Below are 16,471 nucleotides of genomic sequence, written 5' to 3'. Positions count from 1 at the left end.
CCTAAGACAGTCAAATGTCTCTAGCTGTTGGTGATGTTTAGCCCTGACATTTCACCAGTACCATCAGGCTCCTGTGAATGAGTTGCTTTGGAGTCTGTGTTTTCAGAGGCACTTCTAAAAGTTCAGGGCCTGGTGATTGTGAAACTTTGGTCATTCCACAACCCAGTGATCACTTCTCTGGTGACTGAAGAGGTGCCAGATGACTGAAGATGACTGAATATGGTGCCTTTATTCAAGAAAGGCAGCAGATAATAATTGGTGTGTCTAACATCAGTGGTAAGAAATTTCTGGGAAAAAAGTCTAAGAGACTGGATTAATTTACACTTGGAAGTGCAAGAATTAATCAAGCATAGTCATCATGGTGCTATAAGGGGAGGTGCTATTTGACTAATTTGATTGAATTTTTTGAAAAGGCAACTAAGTGTGCCAATCAGGGTAGTGTGGTTGATGTAATCCACATGAACTTCAAGTAAAGCCTTTGGCAAAATCCCACATGGAAGATTGGTTCAAAAGGTAAGAGGCCATGGGATCTACTGGGTGTACCTCAGTGATTAGTAATGGGATCTTTGCTGTTTGTTATATACATAATCAATATGGATGTGAATGTAGGAGGTTCGATTAGTAAGTTTGTAGATGATACAAAAATAGTGGTGTTGTTGACAGTAAGGAGGATAATCTTACACTAACAGATGATATTGATGAGTTGGTAAGAAGGGCACAGCAATGGAAGTTAGGAATTAATTCTGAAAAGTGTATGGTGATCCATTTTGGGAGAACTAATAAGGCTAGAATTATACAATGAATGGTGGGATCTAAGGAACAGAGGATCCCTGAAAGCAGCAGCATAGATAGATAAGGTGGTGAAGAAAGCAAACAGGATACTTGCCTTCATCAGTCACAGCACAGAATACAAAAGCAAGGAAGGTATGGTAAAGCTATACAAAACATTAGGCACAACTGGAGTACTGTATGCAGTTCTAGTCACCCCAGTGTGGGAAGAATGTGATTGTGCCAGAGAGGGTGCAGAGGAAATTAGCCAGAATGTTATCGCTTCAGCTGAGAAGAGACGGAATAGATTTCTTACCTTGGAAGTGAGAATGAGGGGAGCTGACTGAGGCAAAATTATGAGGAGTAGAGATAGGGTAGAAAGTGAGAAACTTTTCTCTTAGCAGGGGTATCTACAACTAGAGAACATGGGCATAAGGTGAAGTATAGGAGGCTTAGCGGGGATGAGAGGAAGAATTTTTTTCACCAGAAGATTGTCGAAATCTAGAACTCACTGCCTAAGGGAGAGGTAGAAACAAACTCTCACAATATTTAAGAAGTATTTAGGTGAGCATTTGAAATGTCAAGGCTATGAGCACTGGAAAATGGGATTTGTATAGATAGAAATGATGGCCAGCACAGAACAGTGGGTCGAAGGATCTCCTTCCCCTTTGATTTGATGAATCAGGATTTACTTCTCCAGCCAGAGAAGGAATCCAAAGAGGGACTGCCATTCCGTTGGAGTCCTGTTCTGTACAAGTTGCTGCCACTATTCTACCAAAGCCTTTCCTTTTTATTGTACAAATTTGAAAATGGAACACTGAAATATTTTCACATCTTTCATTACTAATCACTTCAGTTTATTTCCAGCAACAATAGAGCAAAGACAAAAGTAACTAGCTGAAGTAATTTTGCTGGCCTAGCAAATTGGATGCGAAGCAATTTTTTTCCACCAGTGTGATCCATTTGAAGAGTGTTTACTTCCAGTGCAGAAGGCAATGCAACCATTTCTAGGTCAAATTGTGGCTCTTGGAAATTCAACCAGCCCTTTGCCATTTCAATTCATCCTTGGGTACCTGACATTACAACCCCATCAGCCACACACAACATGACATTATTCTCCATGCAGCATTCCTTTGGATCATTCCTGAGAGATCGGGCCACATTGTGCTGAAGATCACTTGTGATTAGTGCTCCCAGAGCAGCCCTATTTTCATAGAGCAAAGGGGGCCTCTTAGAGTAGATCTTAATCCAGTAGTTGAAACTAGACCAGGTAGGTTCCTTTAATCCTTGTGAATTATAAATCTTCTTTGGGCCCCACCTACCATCCCCACACTAAACAATGTGCTGACCTTTATCCCCCATGATTTCTTAATGCCTCCTCCAACCCTTAATCTCATGGCCCAGGCTCCTAATCCCTCAGGCCAGAATCGGATCACTGACTGCCAGCTCTCTTTCCCATTAAGAGACCCACACAGCCCCAGTCACTGATCTAGATCCACAGCACATTCCTTTGTACACCTCACGCCATATGAAGAGAAGTGTAAAATGGGGAATCATGAGCTCCCAGTGCCTTGGACTTCAGATGCTGACAAATCATACGGCGGTGACCCCATGACTGAATTACTTCTTGCTGTGCTGCACAATAACCCTGTAGTGCACTTCTAATCATGTAGTTCAATTTTTTGGCTTTTTCTAAACAAATAATGTTCAATTTGCTTTCTCAGTATTTTCAACCACTTTATTGCCAAATAATTCAATCTAGTTGCTTTACTGATATCCCGTCTGACATATTAAACAGGCCAGCACTTTCCAGAGATGACCAGCTGGTTACATTTAGCATTTCAAAAACCAAGAATAATTGCAGATTAACTGATTGTTAATACAGATGTTGACAAACCAGCAGGACAATAGTCCTACCCAAATTTCAAGAGCAAACTCCTGACAGAACTCACAATTTCTTTGATCTCAGTTCTTTTGCCACAACACAGAACCCACTTCCAATAAATAGTTTGCTGAAATCAAAATACAAAGGCCCAGCCAGAATTTCTTGTAAAAGGTCATGATTTAGATGAGGGAATCAAGAGCAATATATCCAACTTTTCTGATGAATGTCAATGTGGATTGTGAGGAGAATGTAAGAAAGGCTTCAAGGGCATATAAAGAGGCTAAGTGAATAGGCAAGGTCATGGGAGATGGTATATAATATGGTAAAAAGTGGAGTCCTCCATTTCGATAGAATAAATGGAGAAGTAGAGATTTTTTTAAATGGTGAGATATTCAAAAGTATTGGTGTTCAGAGGGACCGCCCTTGTACATGAATTACTGAAAGTTATCAAGTAAATTCAGCAAACAATTAGGGATGGTATGTTGGCCTTCATTGCAAGAGTAAACTCACATTACTAAAACCTGGTTAGACCACATCTGAAGTGTGGTGCACAGGTCTGTGATTCATGCACTTGAACAGCTAACTCCCTCTGAACATCATTTGTTTCACATTTCCCCACATTAAACTCTAGGTTTTCACCCAATCACGCACTCTATCCAAATCCAGTTGCAGAATCACAATGTCCTCATCACAACATGCCCTTCTACCTATTTTCATATCATTGGCAAACTTGCAAATAGTAAGCAATTGAGGGCCAAGAACTGATCCCTGTGATACTCATTACATCCCTCCAGCCTGAAAATTACCCATTTATTCCAACTCTTACATTTTCTATGTGACAGCTAGTTTTCAATCCATGGATTTGTAGTAAAGGGAGTAGAAAATGACCCCTATGATGTCCAAGTGTTAGTGTCAGAAATAGAAGTTAAGTCCCCTTCTGTAATGAAGAGTAAATAATTGATGATTTTGGGTGTTCAAAGCCACTGTGCTTTATTCCAGTGTCATTGTGTTTCCACCTCCCCATGGCCTTTGACTCCACCAACTAGAAGGGGCTATGCAACATTCTGCATAAATTCAACTGCCAACAGAAATTTGTCTCCATCTTACATTTGCTTCATGATTGCATGCAAGCCATGATCATAATCAATCAGTCTTTAACAGAGCTAATCTCCGTGAAGAATGGCGTTAAACAAAAATACCATATTTGATCTTTCTCACTGCAATGCTACACCATTCCTCCAACAAACTTCCTGTAGGAATGGAACAAATCTTCGGAACTAATCGGAAGCTATTTAACTTAGGGCATCTACACACTGGAACCACAGTTATTGCAACCTCATTTGTCAAGCTGCACTACACAAACAAGGTTTGCATTTGAGATCAATCTGAGCCCAAGCTCCAATCCTGTTCACTGCAGAGGATGGGCTCGACTCTCAAAATAAGCAAGGGTAATGGTCTTCTACTGACCTTCCCCTCTGACAATAAACATTCACGGCAAAATACTGGAAGCGTGGAACCTTCTCATAACATGGAAGCCATCTCAGAGTGAAGAAAGGTATTGATGGTGAAATTCACTATTATCCTCAATGAACCAAAACAGCCATCAATTGATTAAGGAAGGGAGAACTTGAAGGCCAAGATCTCAAAGTCATGGTCTACCTGGTAGCAACAATCCTTGCCCTCTTACATGCTTCTAAAACCTGAACTATTTACTTTAAGACACTTGAAAGGTAATGCCAAAGCTACAAAATCCTCTACATTCTCCAGAAGGATAAATGAACCAATGTCAGTTTCCTGTCCCAAGCCAACATTCCTAGCATTGAGACCATAGTTACACTTGGGCAGGCCACATCGTTCACACGCCTCACCCCAGACACCTGAAACAGACAGTCATTTCTGACCTCTTGACAAACAGGCAAAACGAAGACAATAGAGAAAGATTCAAGGATGTGCTCTAAGCTTTCTTGAAGAAGTGCAACATCTCAACTGATTCCTGAGAATCTCTGTTCCATGATTGCTCAAGGTGGAGGGGGAACATTCAGGATGGTATTGAGAACCTTGAGTCCATGCATCAGAAGCACACAGAAGCACTGGCAGAAATGGCAGATGGAGCACACCATCTCACAGACTACCCACCCACCACCTCACCAGGCATCTTCTGCTCCATCTATAGAAGAGTCTGCAGTTCCCACATTGGCCTCATCAGTCATCTCAGAACCCACAAAACTGCAGTGGAAGCAAGTCATCCACAATCCCAAGGGACTAGCCAAGACTATTTTAGGGAGAAGACCAGTATTCCTCCCTACACTGTCATTTACATATCCTGTGTCAGTCAGAAACTAAAAGAGAACTTGTATTGCCCACTCCCAGCCGTGGCATTTACAAGAGAAGCAATATGTAATAAATATGCAAATATATCTTAATGAACAAATAATAATTTATCCTTTATGGTTAAGGTTTATTTCTTGCACGATGTTTTGCAGTAGATCAGGAAAATTCTGCATAAACCACTTAAGTACTTATGGTACATTATAATGTTTAAATATGCCCAGAGGCTGAAGAATACTTACCTGCCATGGATGAGGTATCTCAGGGAGAGGGATCTGAGGTGGAGCAGGTACGCTGCATGGTAAATCATGCTTCTGTGCAGAGTTTTTCATTTGACAATCTGGAGCAAAAAATGTGAATTATCAGGAAAGAATACAACATTTATAGAGGCCATTTATGTTCATTTAAAAAAAAATTATGTCCATTAGAATGTTAAAGAAAATCAAAATAATCATCTGTTCTACTTCAGTAGTAGGGCATCTGTGAACCTGTTAGGTACCTCTATATCTCTAATAAGCCTGTGTATATTGTGTATTCCCTCACATGTCTGCTCTCCTCAAATGCATTGCCTCGCATTTCTCTGGAGTGAATGCCATTTGGCATTTTTCTACCACCTATATTCAATTGCTTTTGACCTCACAAATCAAAATTGGATCTTGCAGGAAGGTACTAAATTGGGGGAGGGCAAATTATGACAGGATAAGACAGGAGCTAAGGGGTGTTGATTGGGAGCAGTTGCTGCCGGACAAGTCCATATCTGACATGTGGGATTTGTTTAAATACCAGCTGATCAGAGTTCATGATTGGCATATTCCGGTAAGGAGTAAGGACAAGGATGGTAAAGTAAGGGAACCTTGGATGACCTGAGAGGCCCTAAATTTAGTCAGGAAGAAAATGGAAGCATACATAAGGTTTAGGAAGCTAAAGTCAGACTGGGCCCTTGTGAATATAAAGTTAGGAGGAAAGTGCTCAAGCAGACAATTAGGAGGGCCGAAAGGGAAATGTCCTTGGCGAGCAGGGTCAAGAAGAATCCCAAGGCATTTTATACTTACATTAAGAAAAAGAGTATAACTAAGGAGAGGGTAGGCTCACTCAAGGATAGAATTTGTGCTTGGAGACACTCTGCCGAGGTACTAAATGAGTACTTTGCATTGGTATTTACCGAGGAGAAGAAATTGGAGGATAGTGAAAACAGAGTGAGGCGTGCTAATGTGCTGGGACATTTTGAGATTAAGGAGGAGGTAGTGCTGGGTCTTCTGAAAAGGATTAAGGTGGATAAGTCCCCAGGGTCTGATGGCATATTTCCCAGAATATTGAAAGAAAGAAGTGAGGAGATTGCTGGGGCTTTGACAAAGATCTTTGTGTCATCACCAGTAACAGGCAAGGTCCTGGAGGACTGAAGATTAGCAAATGTTGTGCCTTTGTTCAAGAAGGGAAATAGGGATAATCCAGATAATTATAGGCCAGTGAGCCTCTCGTCAGTGGTAGGGAAGCTATTGGAGAGGATACTGAGGTTAGGATTTATGTACATTTGGAAAGGCATGGCCTGTTTAGGGACAATCAGCATGGCTTAGTGTGGGGCAGGTCATGCCTTACATACGTGATTGAGTATTTTGAGGTGGTGACGAAGGAGCTTGATGAGGGTAAGGCAGTAGGTGTTATCTACATCGACTTTAGTTAGGCATTCGATAAGCTCCCTCATGGTAGGTTGATTCAGAAGAAAGACGCAAGGAATCCAGGGTGAATTGCCAGTTTGGATTCAGAACTGGCTTGCCAATGGAAGACAGAGAGTAGGGCTGGAAGGCTGTTATTCTGATGGGAGGTCCATGACCAGTGGTGTTCTGCAAGAATCGGTGCTAGGACCTCTTGTTTATGATTTATATCAATGACTTGGATGAAAATGTAGATGGGTGGATTAGCAAGTTTGCAGATGACACCAAGGTCGGTGGAGTTGTGGACAGTGTAAAGGAGTATCAAAGAATGCAGTTGGATATAGATCAGTTACAGATATGGGCAGAGAAGTGGCAAATGGAGTTTAATCCAGGCAAGTGTGAGGTGTTGCTCTTTGGGAGGTCAAATGAAAGGAGAAAGTATACAGTTAATGGTAGATCCCTCAATAGCATTGAGGTACAGAAGGATCTTGTGGTCCAGGTCCATAGTTTACTGGAAGTAGCTACACAATTGGATGAGGTGGTAAAGAAGACATATGGCACGCTTGCCTTCATTGTTAGGGGTTTTAAGTATAAGAGTAAGGAAGTCATGCTGCAGCTATATAAAACTTTAGTCAGACTGCACTTGGAATATTTTGTGCAGTTCTGGTCGCCCCATTATAGGAAGGATGTGGAGACTGTGGAAAGGTTACAGTAGAGGTTTACCAGGATGCTGCCTGAATCAGAGGGTATAACCTATAAGGAAAGTTTGGACAAACTTGGGTTGTTCTCCCTAGAGCTTCAAAGGCTGAGGTTTTTAAAATTATGAGAGGCACAGATAGGGTAGACAGTCAGAATCTTTTCCCTCGGGTAGAAATGTCAAACACCAGAGGACATGCTTTTAAGGTTGGGGGGGGGGGGGCAGTTTAAAGGCGATGTGAGGGGCAAGTGTTTTTTTTATGCAAAGAGTGGTAGGATCCTGGAATGGGCTACCAGGGGTAGTAGTGGAAGCAGTCAGTACGGAGGAGTTTAAGAGGCGCTTAGATACATACATGAATGATGCATGAGTTATGAAGGGAATAGAGGGATATGGATAATACACAAGAGGAGGACATTTAGTATAAAGTGGCATCAAGATCAGCACCACTTCATGGGCTGAATGGCCCGTCCATCGCTGTACTGTTCTATGTTCTATGTTGACTTTTGCAAAATCTGCAAACTTCATAATCACATCCTCTATATTTTAGTTGTAACATCTATCAGGAGGATGCCTTAAAGATCCTGCACAAAATAAACATGCTTATATTTCGCAAACTGATTTCAGTTAGACAACATCTTGCTCTCCATTAAAACCAGAAAGGCCATGAGAATAATTAAATACAATAGGCTGAAGTAGTCCTATCAGACCAAAAATGTCTAAACAGAAGCTTTGATAGATCTGCCTTCAAATGAACATTCAAGAGGCAGACAGGCAAAGCACTGAGGAATACAACAATTTTGGAATTCATTTTCAGGTTCTACATGTCACTGGAAAAACCTGTATTTATTACCCATTCCTAATTGCCTTTGAGAAGATGCTGGTGATCCATCTATTTGAACCACTAACACTCCTGATGAAGTTACTCTCACTCTGTTTTAGGAAGGGAGGTCCAGGAATATAGACTGCAATAATGAAGTCTAATAATGAAGTCTAATGTCGAATAATGAAGATGTGGCTGCAGGTATGGGAAGTGCTGTTGAAATAGCTTGGGTGAGTAACTGGTGTGCAGTGCATTTTATACTTAGTACACAGTGCAGTCACTGTGCTCAGGTACTGGAAGAAATTCATATTCAGGGTGGTTGTTGGGGTGCCAACAGGGCAATCTGCTTTGTTCTGGGCAACGTTGCTGGTGCTGCACTCATTTGGGCAAGTGTAGAGTATTCCATCACTCTCCTGACAAGCCTTGTGGATGGTGGAAAAGCCTTGGGATACCAGAAGGTGAGTTCACTAGCCTGAAGGATACCTGGTCTCTGACCTACTTTTGTATTCACAGTACTTATGTAGCTGATACAAATGAATTTCTCTCAGAGGTGACCTCCAGCCCCCCCCCCCCCCCCCACCCCTCAGGTTAGTAATGGTGGGGGACTCAACAATGGTAATGCCATTGAATGTCACAGGTAGGCTGTTTGACTCTCCTGCGGTAGATAGTCATTGTCTAGAACTTTTGTTATGAGAATATTGCTTGCCACTTATCATACCATGCCTGAATGTTGCCCACCTTGTAATCTCTTATCTTGACGGAACTTGGAATAGATCGTCTGTTTTAGGATTTTGATTTGTGAATGGTGTGGCCTGCCATCAGAGACAACTGAATGTAGTTAAGGCTTAGATGCTGTTCTGGGAAAGGATGCTGATGTTAGTTTGCTTAGCTGGTCAGTAGGCCTGGAGGATTATGTATGGACAGTGTTGGTGATATCTCTCCAATGCTTTGAATTGTTTGCTGTAGGTAGAATCAGAAGCATGAAGGAGCAAAGAATCACTGCCACCTTCTAAACCAAGATCTTTGTGCCAGGTTTGAGGTCTTGATTTCAAAACACTCTTTTCCTCAAACAATCAGAAGCTGTGCTGGATATATGGAAGCAGTAGTGAATTTCATCATGATGCCTGCCTCCAGGCTCTTGTCATGGACCTGTATTGTCAAGAGCATTTCATATAGAAGGGGCACATTGGGACAAGACCTGTTATGTGTGCACATTAAGTGAAAACTCATTCTCTCATATGCTGCCACCAAATATTCTGACTAACTGATGTATACTACATGGTTATACAATGTTACTTTACATTTGTGACAGACAGAACAACCTCTCCTACCTGGTTTTAAAAGAGGTAACTTTGTGACATCAAAAACAAAAGGTTCATTTCCTGATTATTTCAGGTTAAATTTAGGTCAAAACAATCCATAAAAATGACCAGCAAATGCACAGCCACCTTATAGAACATCAAAGTGAGTAGCCTGGTCTTTGATCTTAGAAAAATGACTATCCTGCTGGGATTTTTAATAAACCTCACCATGGTTGTTTTACTTATCTGCAGGATTCCTATAATTAGATAAATCAAAGAGCTCTGACATTCACATTCACCCATTGGATTAATCTTCTCACCTACTTGACATAAAGTCAAGTGATGTTTGCTATAATTGTTTGATGTGATTATAAGCACTATGCCAATCCTCAGCAAGATTCCTGTTGAACACCAACATTTACAGCTTGAAATACTGAAAAACACAGCAGCTGACAGAACCTACTTTCAGACTGTTAAACAAAGTTGCTGCAATGAACTGCAACAATGCATTCAAGCAGTGATGTCCAATGAAAATATTCATCATAATTTTGAAATTGCCCTTTGTTTGCTTTGTAAATAAGGTCACTGATAATTTTGAAATATGTTGCACATCTCCTGAATGTCTCTAGCACTTAGGTATTTAAGTCACCTGTTATCAGCCCTGTATTGGTTTCAGTTTAAAAATGTGCTTATGGGCTGAACTTGTTCTAATTTATACTTTGAGACCATAGTCCACTTCTGCTGAGGTAATAGTGATGGCCTTTCAGCTGCACCACAAGTAAAGACTGTCATCTTGGTGCAAGTAGATCTTCAACTCTTTTTATGCTCACAACAGAAAAGTTTCTGAAAATTATAGAGATCAGTTGTGCACTGAGAATTTGCTTTTCTGAGGTGAGGCTTTTCCAGCTTCTGTCAAGTTACAAAGGATGTGAATTAATTACAACAATATTTTCAGGCATACTGTATATATTCCATTTTACTTAAAAGTTCCCAAACCTTTGATAGGAGATAATTGAACAAGTGAGGTAAGATTTAAAGAACAATTTAAAAGGAAGTTTGGAGATAGAATTTTTGAATAAGTTGTAAATGAAGATAATAAAATCCATCCTTTTCAGGGTGTCCTTGTTTTGCAATATTAGACTAGTTGATCCCACTTTTGTACTGGATGGTGCTTAATTGTTTTGCTCTTATGGAGCATATTTAATAAGTACCTCAGTAGTGGCACTAAGGCTGACCACTCAGGGTGTGTTGGGGAATTTATGACAGGAGGCAGATATGCTCATCTGCTAAGAGCCTTCAGAGACACCACATCTTACCTGAAAAAAGAGAAACAAAGGACTGCAGATGCTGGAATCTAGATGAAAAACACGATGATGCTGGAGGAACTTAACAGGCCAGGCAGCATCCATGGAGAAAAGCAGGCAGTCAACGTTTCGGGTCAGGACCCTTCTTCAGGACTGAAGATAGGAAAAGGGAAGGCCAATATATAGGAGGGAAAAGCAAAACAATGATAGGTGGACAAAAGAGGGGAGGCAGGTTGGGCACAAGGTGGCAATAGGTAGATGTAGCTAAGAGATAGTGATAGGCAGGTGCGGGGGGAGGAGAGGAGAGCAGATCCATCCGGGGGTGGGTCAAACATAAGGAGAGAAAGGAAAAGAAAGGGTAGAAAAAAGATAGGCTAGGAAAGGGAAGAAAAGAAGAAGCATGGCGGGTGTGGTAGGGCAAGGGGCGTGGGGATTACTTAAAGTGGGAGAATTCAATGTCCATGCCATTAGGCTGCAAGGTTCCAAGACAGAAAATGAGGTGCTGTTGTTTCAGTTTGCACTTGGAATTCTCCTGGCAGTGGAGGAGGCCGAGGACTGACATATCAGATAGTGTGGGAGGGGGAGTTGAAGCGACTGGCAACGGGGAGATGCAGATCATGGTTATGGACAGAGCACAGGTGTTCTGCAAAACAGTCACCTAGTCTACATTTGGTCTCACCAATGTAGAGGAGGCCACAGTTGGAGCACCGAATGCAGTAGATGATATTAAGGGAGGTATGTCTCTGTCTCACCTGAAAGGAGTGCTTGGATCCCTGGATGGAGGTTGCCTCCTGCCTCCCCACTGTTGTCCACCTATCACTGCTCTGCTTTTCCCTCCTATATATTGGGCTTCCCCTTTTCCTACCTTCAGTCCCGAGGAACGGTCCTGAACTGAAACATTGACAACCTGCTTTTCTTCACAGATGCTGCCTGGCCTGCTGAGTTCCTCCAGCATCATAGTGTTTTTCATCTTACCTGAATCTTTCTGATGAACACTGAATTTGCGGGTGAACAAGTGGGCAGACACTTGTGGGTATCATGACTCTTCCCAACCTACTTCTCTTAAGGACTCTTTTCCATTATCCCAGTTTTTCCAGCTCCATTGTACCTGTGCTTTTCACACCAATGCCTCTAAAGTATCTTCCTTTCTCCTTTACCACAGCTTCCCCTCCCCCATGGTTGACAGGGCTCTCAATTGTGTCAGTTCCATTTCCCATAGTTCTGATTTAACTCCTTCTCCTCTCACCCAAAGGGGAAAGGGTTCCTTTTATCCTCATGGACCACCTCGCTTGCCTCCACATTCAAATGGTCATCCTGCATAATTTCAACTACCTTCAACCTACCACCAGAGTCTTGTCCCCCTTCCTTCCACTTTCAGCATTCCAAAGGGACCTTCCCTTCAGCAACTTTTCCATCTCCACACCTTCTCGCTGTACCTTCTTACTTTCCCAACAGTCAGGGACCCAAACAGCCATTCCAGAGAAGCAGCGATTCGTGTCTCCCAATTTGCTGCTCATTGCTGCATCAGGGAAATCACCCTGGCACTATTTTTGTGAAAACAATGATTTCATTGGCTTTAATTTCATTGGTGGCATCTCAGGAACTAGGGAAAAGGGACATATGGAATCGCTTCCCTGGGAATTGGCAGTGATGTGATGGGCCAAATGGCCTCCTTCTGTAGTCATAAGATATGTTTTCCTACCTTGTGAAATTCAGTTAAGGTGCCTGGCATTACTAGAAGTAATTAGTTCCCAGTTGAGCCATTCTGTATAAATTATACATTTTTTTTATCCTGCCTGGTTCAAATGATGATTTTCTAATTTATATTTTGGTTGGCCTTATCAAAATTCTATGCTATGCATTTTGTGTAACATTGTGCACCACCTACAAGTGCAAACAATTCAGAGAGTTGCCATCTCAGTATTAATGTGCAACAGACACATGAGAGTAGCATCATTATTCATTAGTGCTTCTCTCAGCTCGTGAAAATAGCTGCCGAGTTTTGATTGAGTTTATTTTTGAGATTAGGAACTTTTCATTGTTATAATTAAGTTCCTAATGTACACCTATTAACCAGATTCCAATCCTGTAACAAGAATTGAAGTGTAGTAGAGTAACTGAATTAACACCTTATAGATGGTACTGGAACTAAATGCAAGATTTTCACAGATTTGTGCAGCAATGTCCATAGATTTGGCACCTGGTCTTCAGCCTGTCAGTCTGATGCCAAAGAGACCTTAGCCTCAAAACAAACCAGGACTCGCGCAGCTGATCAGCTAGCACAGGTATAGCTCTGGGAGTAAAATACATCCCTACATTTTTTTCTGTCTAAACACTGCAGCTGCTGCACATCCTCACCTGCTGTTAAAGGTGTGACATAAAAAGGCATGCTATCCATTTTCACTGGGCTAACCACACAATCCCCTTAAGCAAAAGACCCTACTGAATATTCCACTGATGGCAAGCATAGACATATCTCTCGATTTTCAGGCATTACTGCTTTCTTTCCATCAGGTAGAAAGAAAATTCAGCCTATGCTTTGCTAAGAAGTCTTCCTTAATAAAAAAAAGTCCTTATCAATCATGTAGTAAAAGCATTATTTTAATCATTAGAATCTTTGCCGATGGAATAAACAGGCAAAAGGGAAGCCAACGAGAAAGGACAGGTGATTTTCTTTATGTTAGCAGAATACCCAGGTAACAGAAGGAGCAGCAACAGACTGTTTTACAGAAAAGTACTGCAAGTAATTAATCTACACTATTATAGAGTTATATAGTCATATAGCACAGAAACAGGCCCTTCAGCCCACCATAATCATGCTGATTTTGTTTTACCAATCTACACTAATCCCATTTTCCCACATTTGGACAGTATCCTTCCATGCCTTGCTTATTTATGTCTGTCTAAATACCTCTGAAGCATAGTGATTTTACATCTGACTCCACCACCTCCTCTGGCAGCATGTTCCAGATATCAACAAAGCTCTGTGTACAAATCTTATCCCTCAGATTCCCTTTAAAACTCCCCCCTCTCACCTTAGACCTAGGTCCTCTTGTTTTTGATAACCCTACTGTGTGTAAAAGATTCTGACTACCGACCCCATCTATGCCTCACATAATCTTATATACATCTATCAGGTCACCCCTCAGCCTCCTTAACTCCAGAGAAAACAAGCCCAGCCCATCCAAACTTTCCCCATAACTGAAGTCCTCCAATCCAGGCAACATCCTTGTGAATCTTTTCTGCACCCTCTCTAGCTTAATGACATTCTTCCCCTTGTGTAGTGAACAGAACTGCACACAACTGCACTCCCTCCAGTACAATCACATCCTTCCTATAGCAATACGACCAGAACTGTACACAATACTCCAATTGCTGCCTAATTAGTGTTTTGTAAAGTTGCAAAGCAACATCCAAACTTGACGTTATTGGCCTCAATGGCAGAAAGGCTAGGGAGATATAAAACGCTCTTCATAGGATCATATAGCACAGAAACAGGCCCTTTGATCCACCATGTCTATGCTGATCATCAGTTAGCTGCCATTTACCAGTCTGTAGCTAATGTTGGCAATTCATTTGTTCATCTGGATAGTTCTTAAATGTTGTGAGAGTATCTGCCTCCACCAGGCAGTGCATTCCAGATTCCTATCACCCTTTGATCCTCAGATCCCCAGTAAACCTTTTACCCTAGAGCTATGCCTTTGCGTTTTAGATACTTTTGCTATGGGAAAAGTTTCCTACTATCTACCCTCAAAATTTTGTACACCTCCGTCTGGTCCTCCCTACACTCCCAGGACAACAAAACCACCCTATGCATTCTCTCCCTGTAAGTGAAATCTTCCATCCCAGGCAACAGCCTAGACAGTTTCCTCTGCACCCTGTCCAGAGAAATCATGTCTTTCCACTGATGTGCAATCAGAACTGTATACAGTACTACAGCTGTGGCATAACTAATGTGTTATGAAGTTGTATCCCAGCCTCCCTGATCTTATATTCTTGACCTGGATGATGAAGGCAAGGATCCCATATGTTTTCTTCACCATCTACTTGTGCTGCCTCTTACTGCAATCTTGCACTTGTACACAAAGGTCCCCCATTCTCAATACTCCCTATGAACCCTACCATTCATTGTGTATGTCCTACCCTTATTAGTCCTCCCAAAATGCACTTATCATGACTAAATTATATCTGCCATTGCTCTGTCCATATTATCAACTCATCAATATCTTGCTGTACCCCATGAGCATCCTCCTCACTGTCAACAACACCACCTATTTTGTGTCATCTGCAAACTTACTAATAATTCCTCCTACATTCATATGGTTTCATCACAGGAGTGGACTGGGCAGAGCTTACTGCCTGGCAGGGCTAAAGTGGTCCCAAAAGTGATCTGCCAAGCTGCTGCTGCTCATGCTGCTCCTCCACAAACTTTTCCATGTCTGGTTCCCCACCCCCAACCTGCAAACTGGTCAGACCACCTGATGATGTAGCAGCTTGAAGTCAGAATGGGCAGGTGAACACCTGGTTGTCAACCACAGCTGGTCAGTTGATACAGATCTGCTTGGGGGTAAAATTGATCATACATTTCTTTTAACTGCTCACATCTACACCAACATATATTATTGCCTGCCAACACAGCAGGGTAATCTATACTGTTCAAATAAATTCATTGCTTTAATTGAATTAATTCCTTAGACAAGAGGTCAAATAAAGGGAAGCCACATAAAGGTGTAAATTGTTTGTGTGCTGATTTCACCTTTGGTAGGTAATAATTTACTGAATTTGCACAACTTGGGACTTTTACCATGATGTGCAAATAATTATCACATAGTCTTGAAAATTTACCGCAAATTAGAAACACAGCTCCCAACAAATGCATGTCAGCAGCTGGAATATGAAGCTGTTGAGAACTATGAAGAGGGTACTCTAACCAGTGAGGTGCCAAATCAATTACAAGATCTACAAAATGTAAAATATGGAGAACTTGTTCTGAAATCTCTGTGGAGAAAAGGTTAACAGACATGTTTTATTTGAGCTGCTCAAAATCACAGCTGGTTAAGCCAGTGTGACAAACACATCCCATCACTTTAGCTTGGGGCGCGAGTTCATGAGGGATTGTGGTGAGGCAAGTGGCATGGTCACCCTGCTCCGCAAACATAGGGCCCAAGTCATTTTAGTTCCCGGGCATATTATACTACTCCAGATCTAACTCCTGTCCAAGTCTAGCTGGAATGATGTGAAGGCTGGATGGTCAGAGCAGGAACTCAAACAAAAGGAGGGACCTAGGAGCACAAGAACAATAGTTAGCTGAAAGCGGTGTCAGAGGTAGACAGGGTGGTGAAGAATGCACTTGGCAAGATGGACTTCATCAGTCAAGGCATTCAGTACAAGCGGTAGGACGTTATGTTGCAGTTGTACAAGACGTTGGTGGGACTGCAATTGGAGCATTGTGTACAGTTTTGTCACGCTGTTATAGGACGGACATCATTAAAGTGACAAGGGTGTAGAGGAGATTTATGAGGAGGCTGCCAGGACTCAAGGGCCTGAATTATAGCGAGAGGTTGGGTAGGCTAGGATTTTATTCCTTGGAGCGTCGGAGGTTAAAGGGTGACCTTACAGAGGCGTAGAAAATCATGAGGGGTATAGCTAGGGTGAACACACATAGTCTTTTTCCCAGGGAAGGGGAACTAAAAACTAGCAGCCATAGGTTTAAGGT

At 41.9% G+C, this 16,471-nt stretch overlaps 1 protein-coding gene across 2 annotated transcripts in view; it reads right to left on the bottom strand.

Moving 5' to 3' along the window:
• Window positions 1-16,471, bottom strand: part of afap1 (actin filament associated protein 1) — a 232,885-nt gene that overhangs the window by 119,743 nt on the left and 96,671 nt on the right. For both annotated transcript variants that reach the window (XM_052009986.1, XM_052009989.1), the window contains exon 3: window positions 5,224-5,321. In XM_052009986.1, coding sequence (XP_051865946.1) covers window positions 5,224-5,321 — 98 coding nt within the window. The remainder of the gene's footprint in view (window positions 1-5,223; window positions 5,322-16,471) is intronic.

The sequence above is a fragment of the Pristis pectinata genome, chromosome 2 (assembly GCF_009764475.1).
Source record: "Pristis pectinata isolate sPriPec2 chromosome 2, sPriPec2.1.pri, whole genome shotgun sequence".
NCBI classification, from domain to species: domain Eukaryota; kingdom Metazoa; phylum Chordata; class Chondrichthyes; order Rhinopristiformes; family Pristidae; genus Pristis; species Pristis pectinata.
This window is presented reverse-complemented; position numbering and strand designations above follow the sequence as displayed.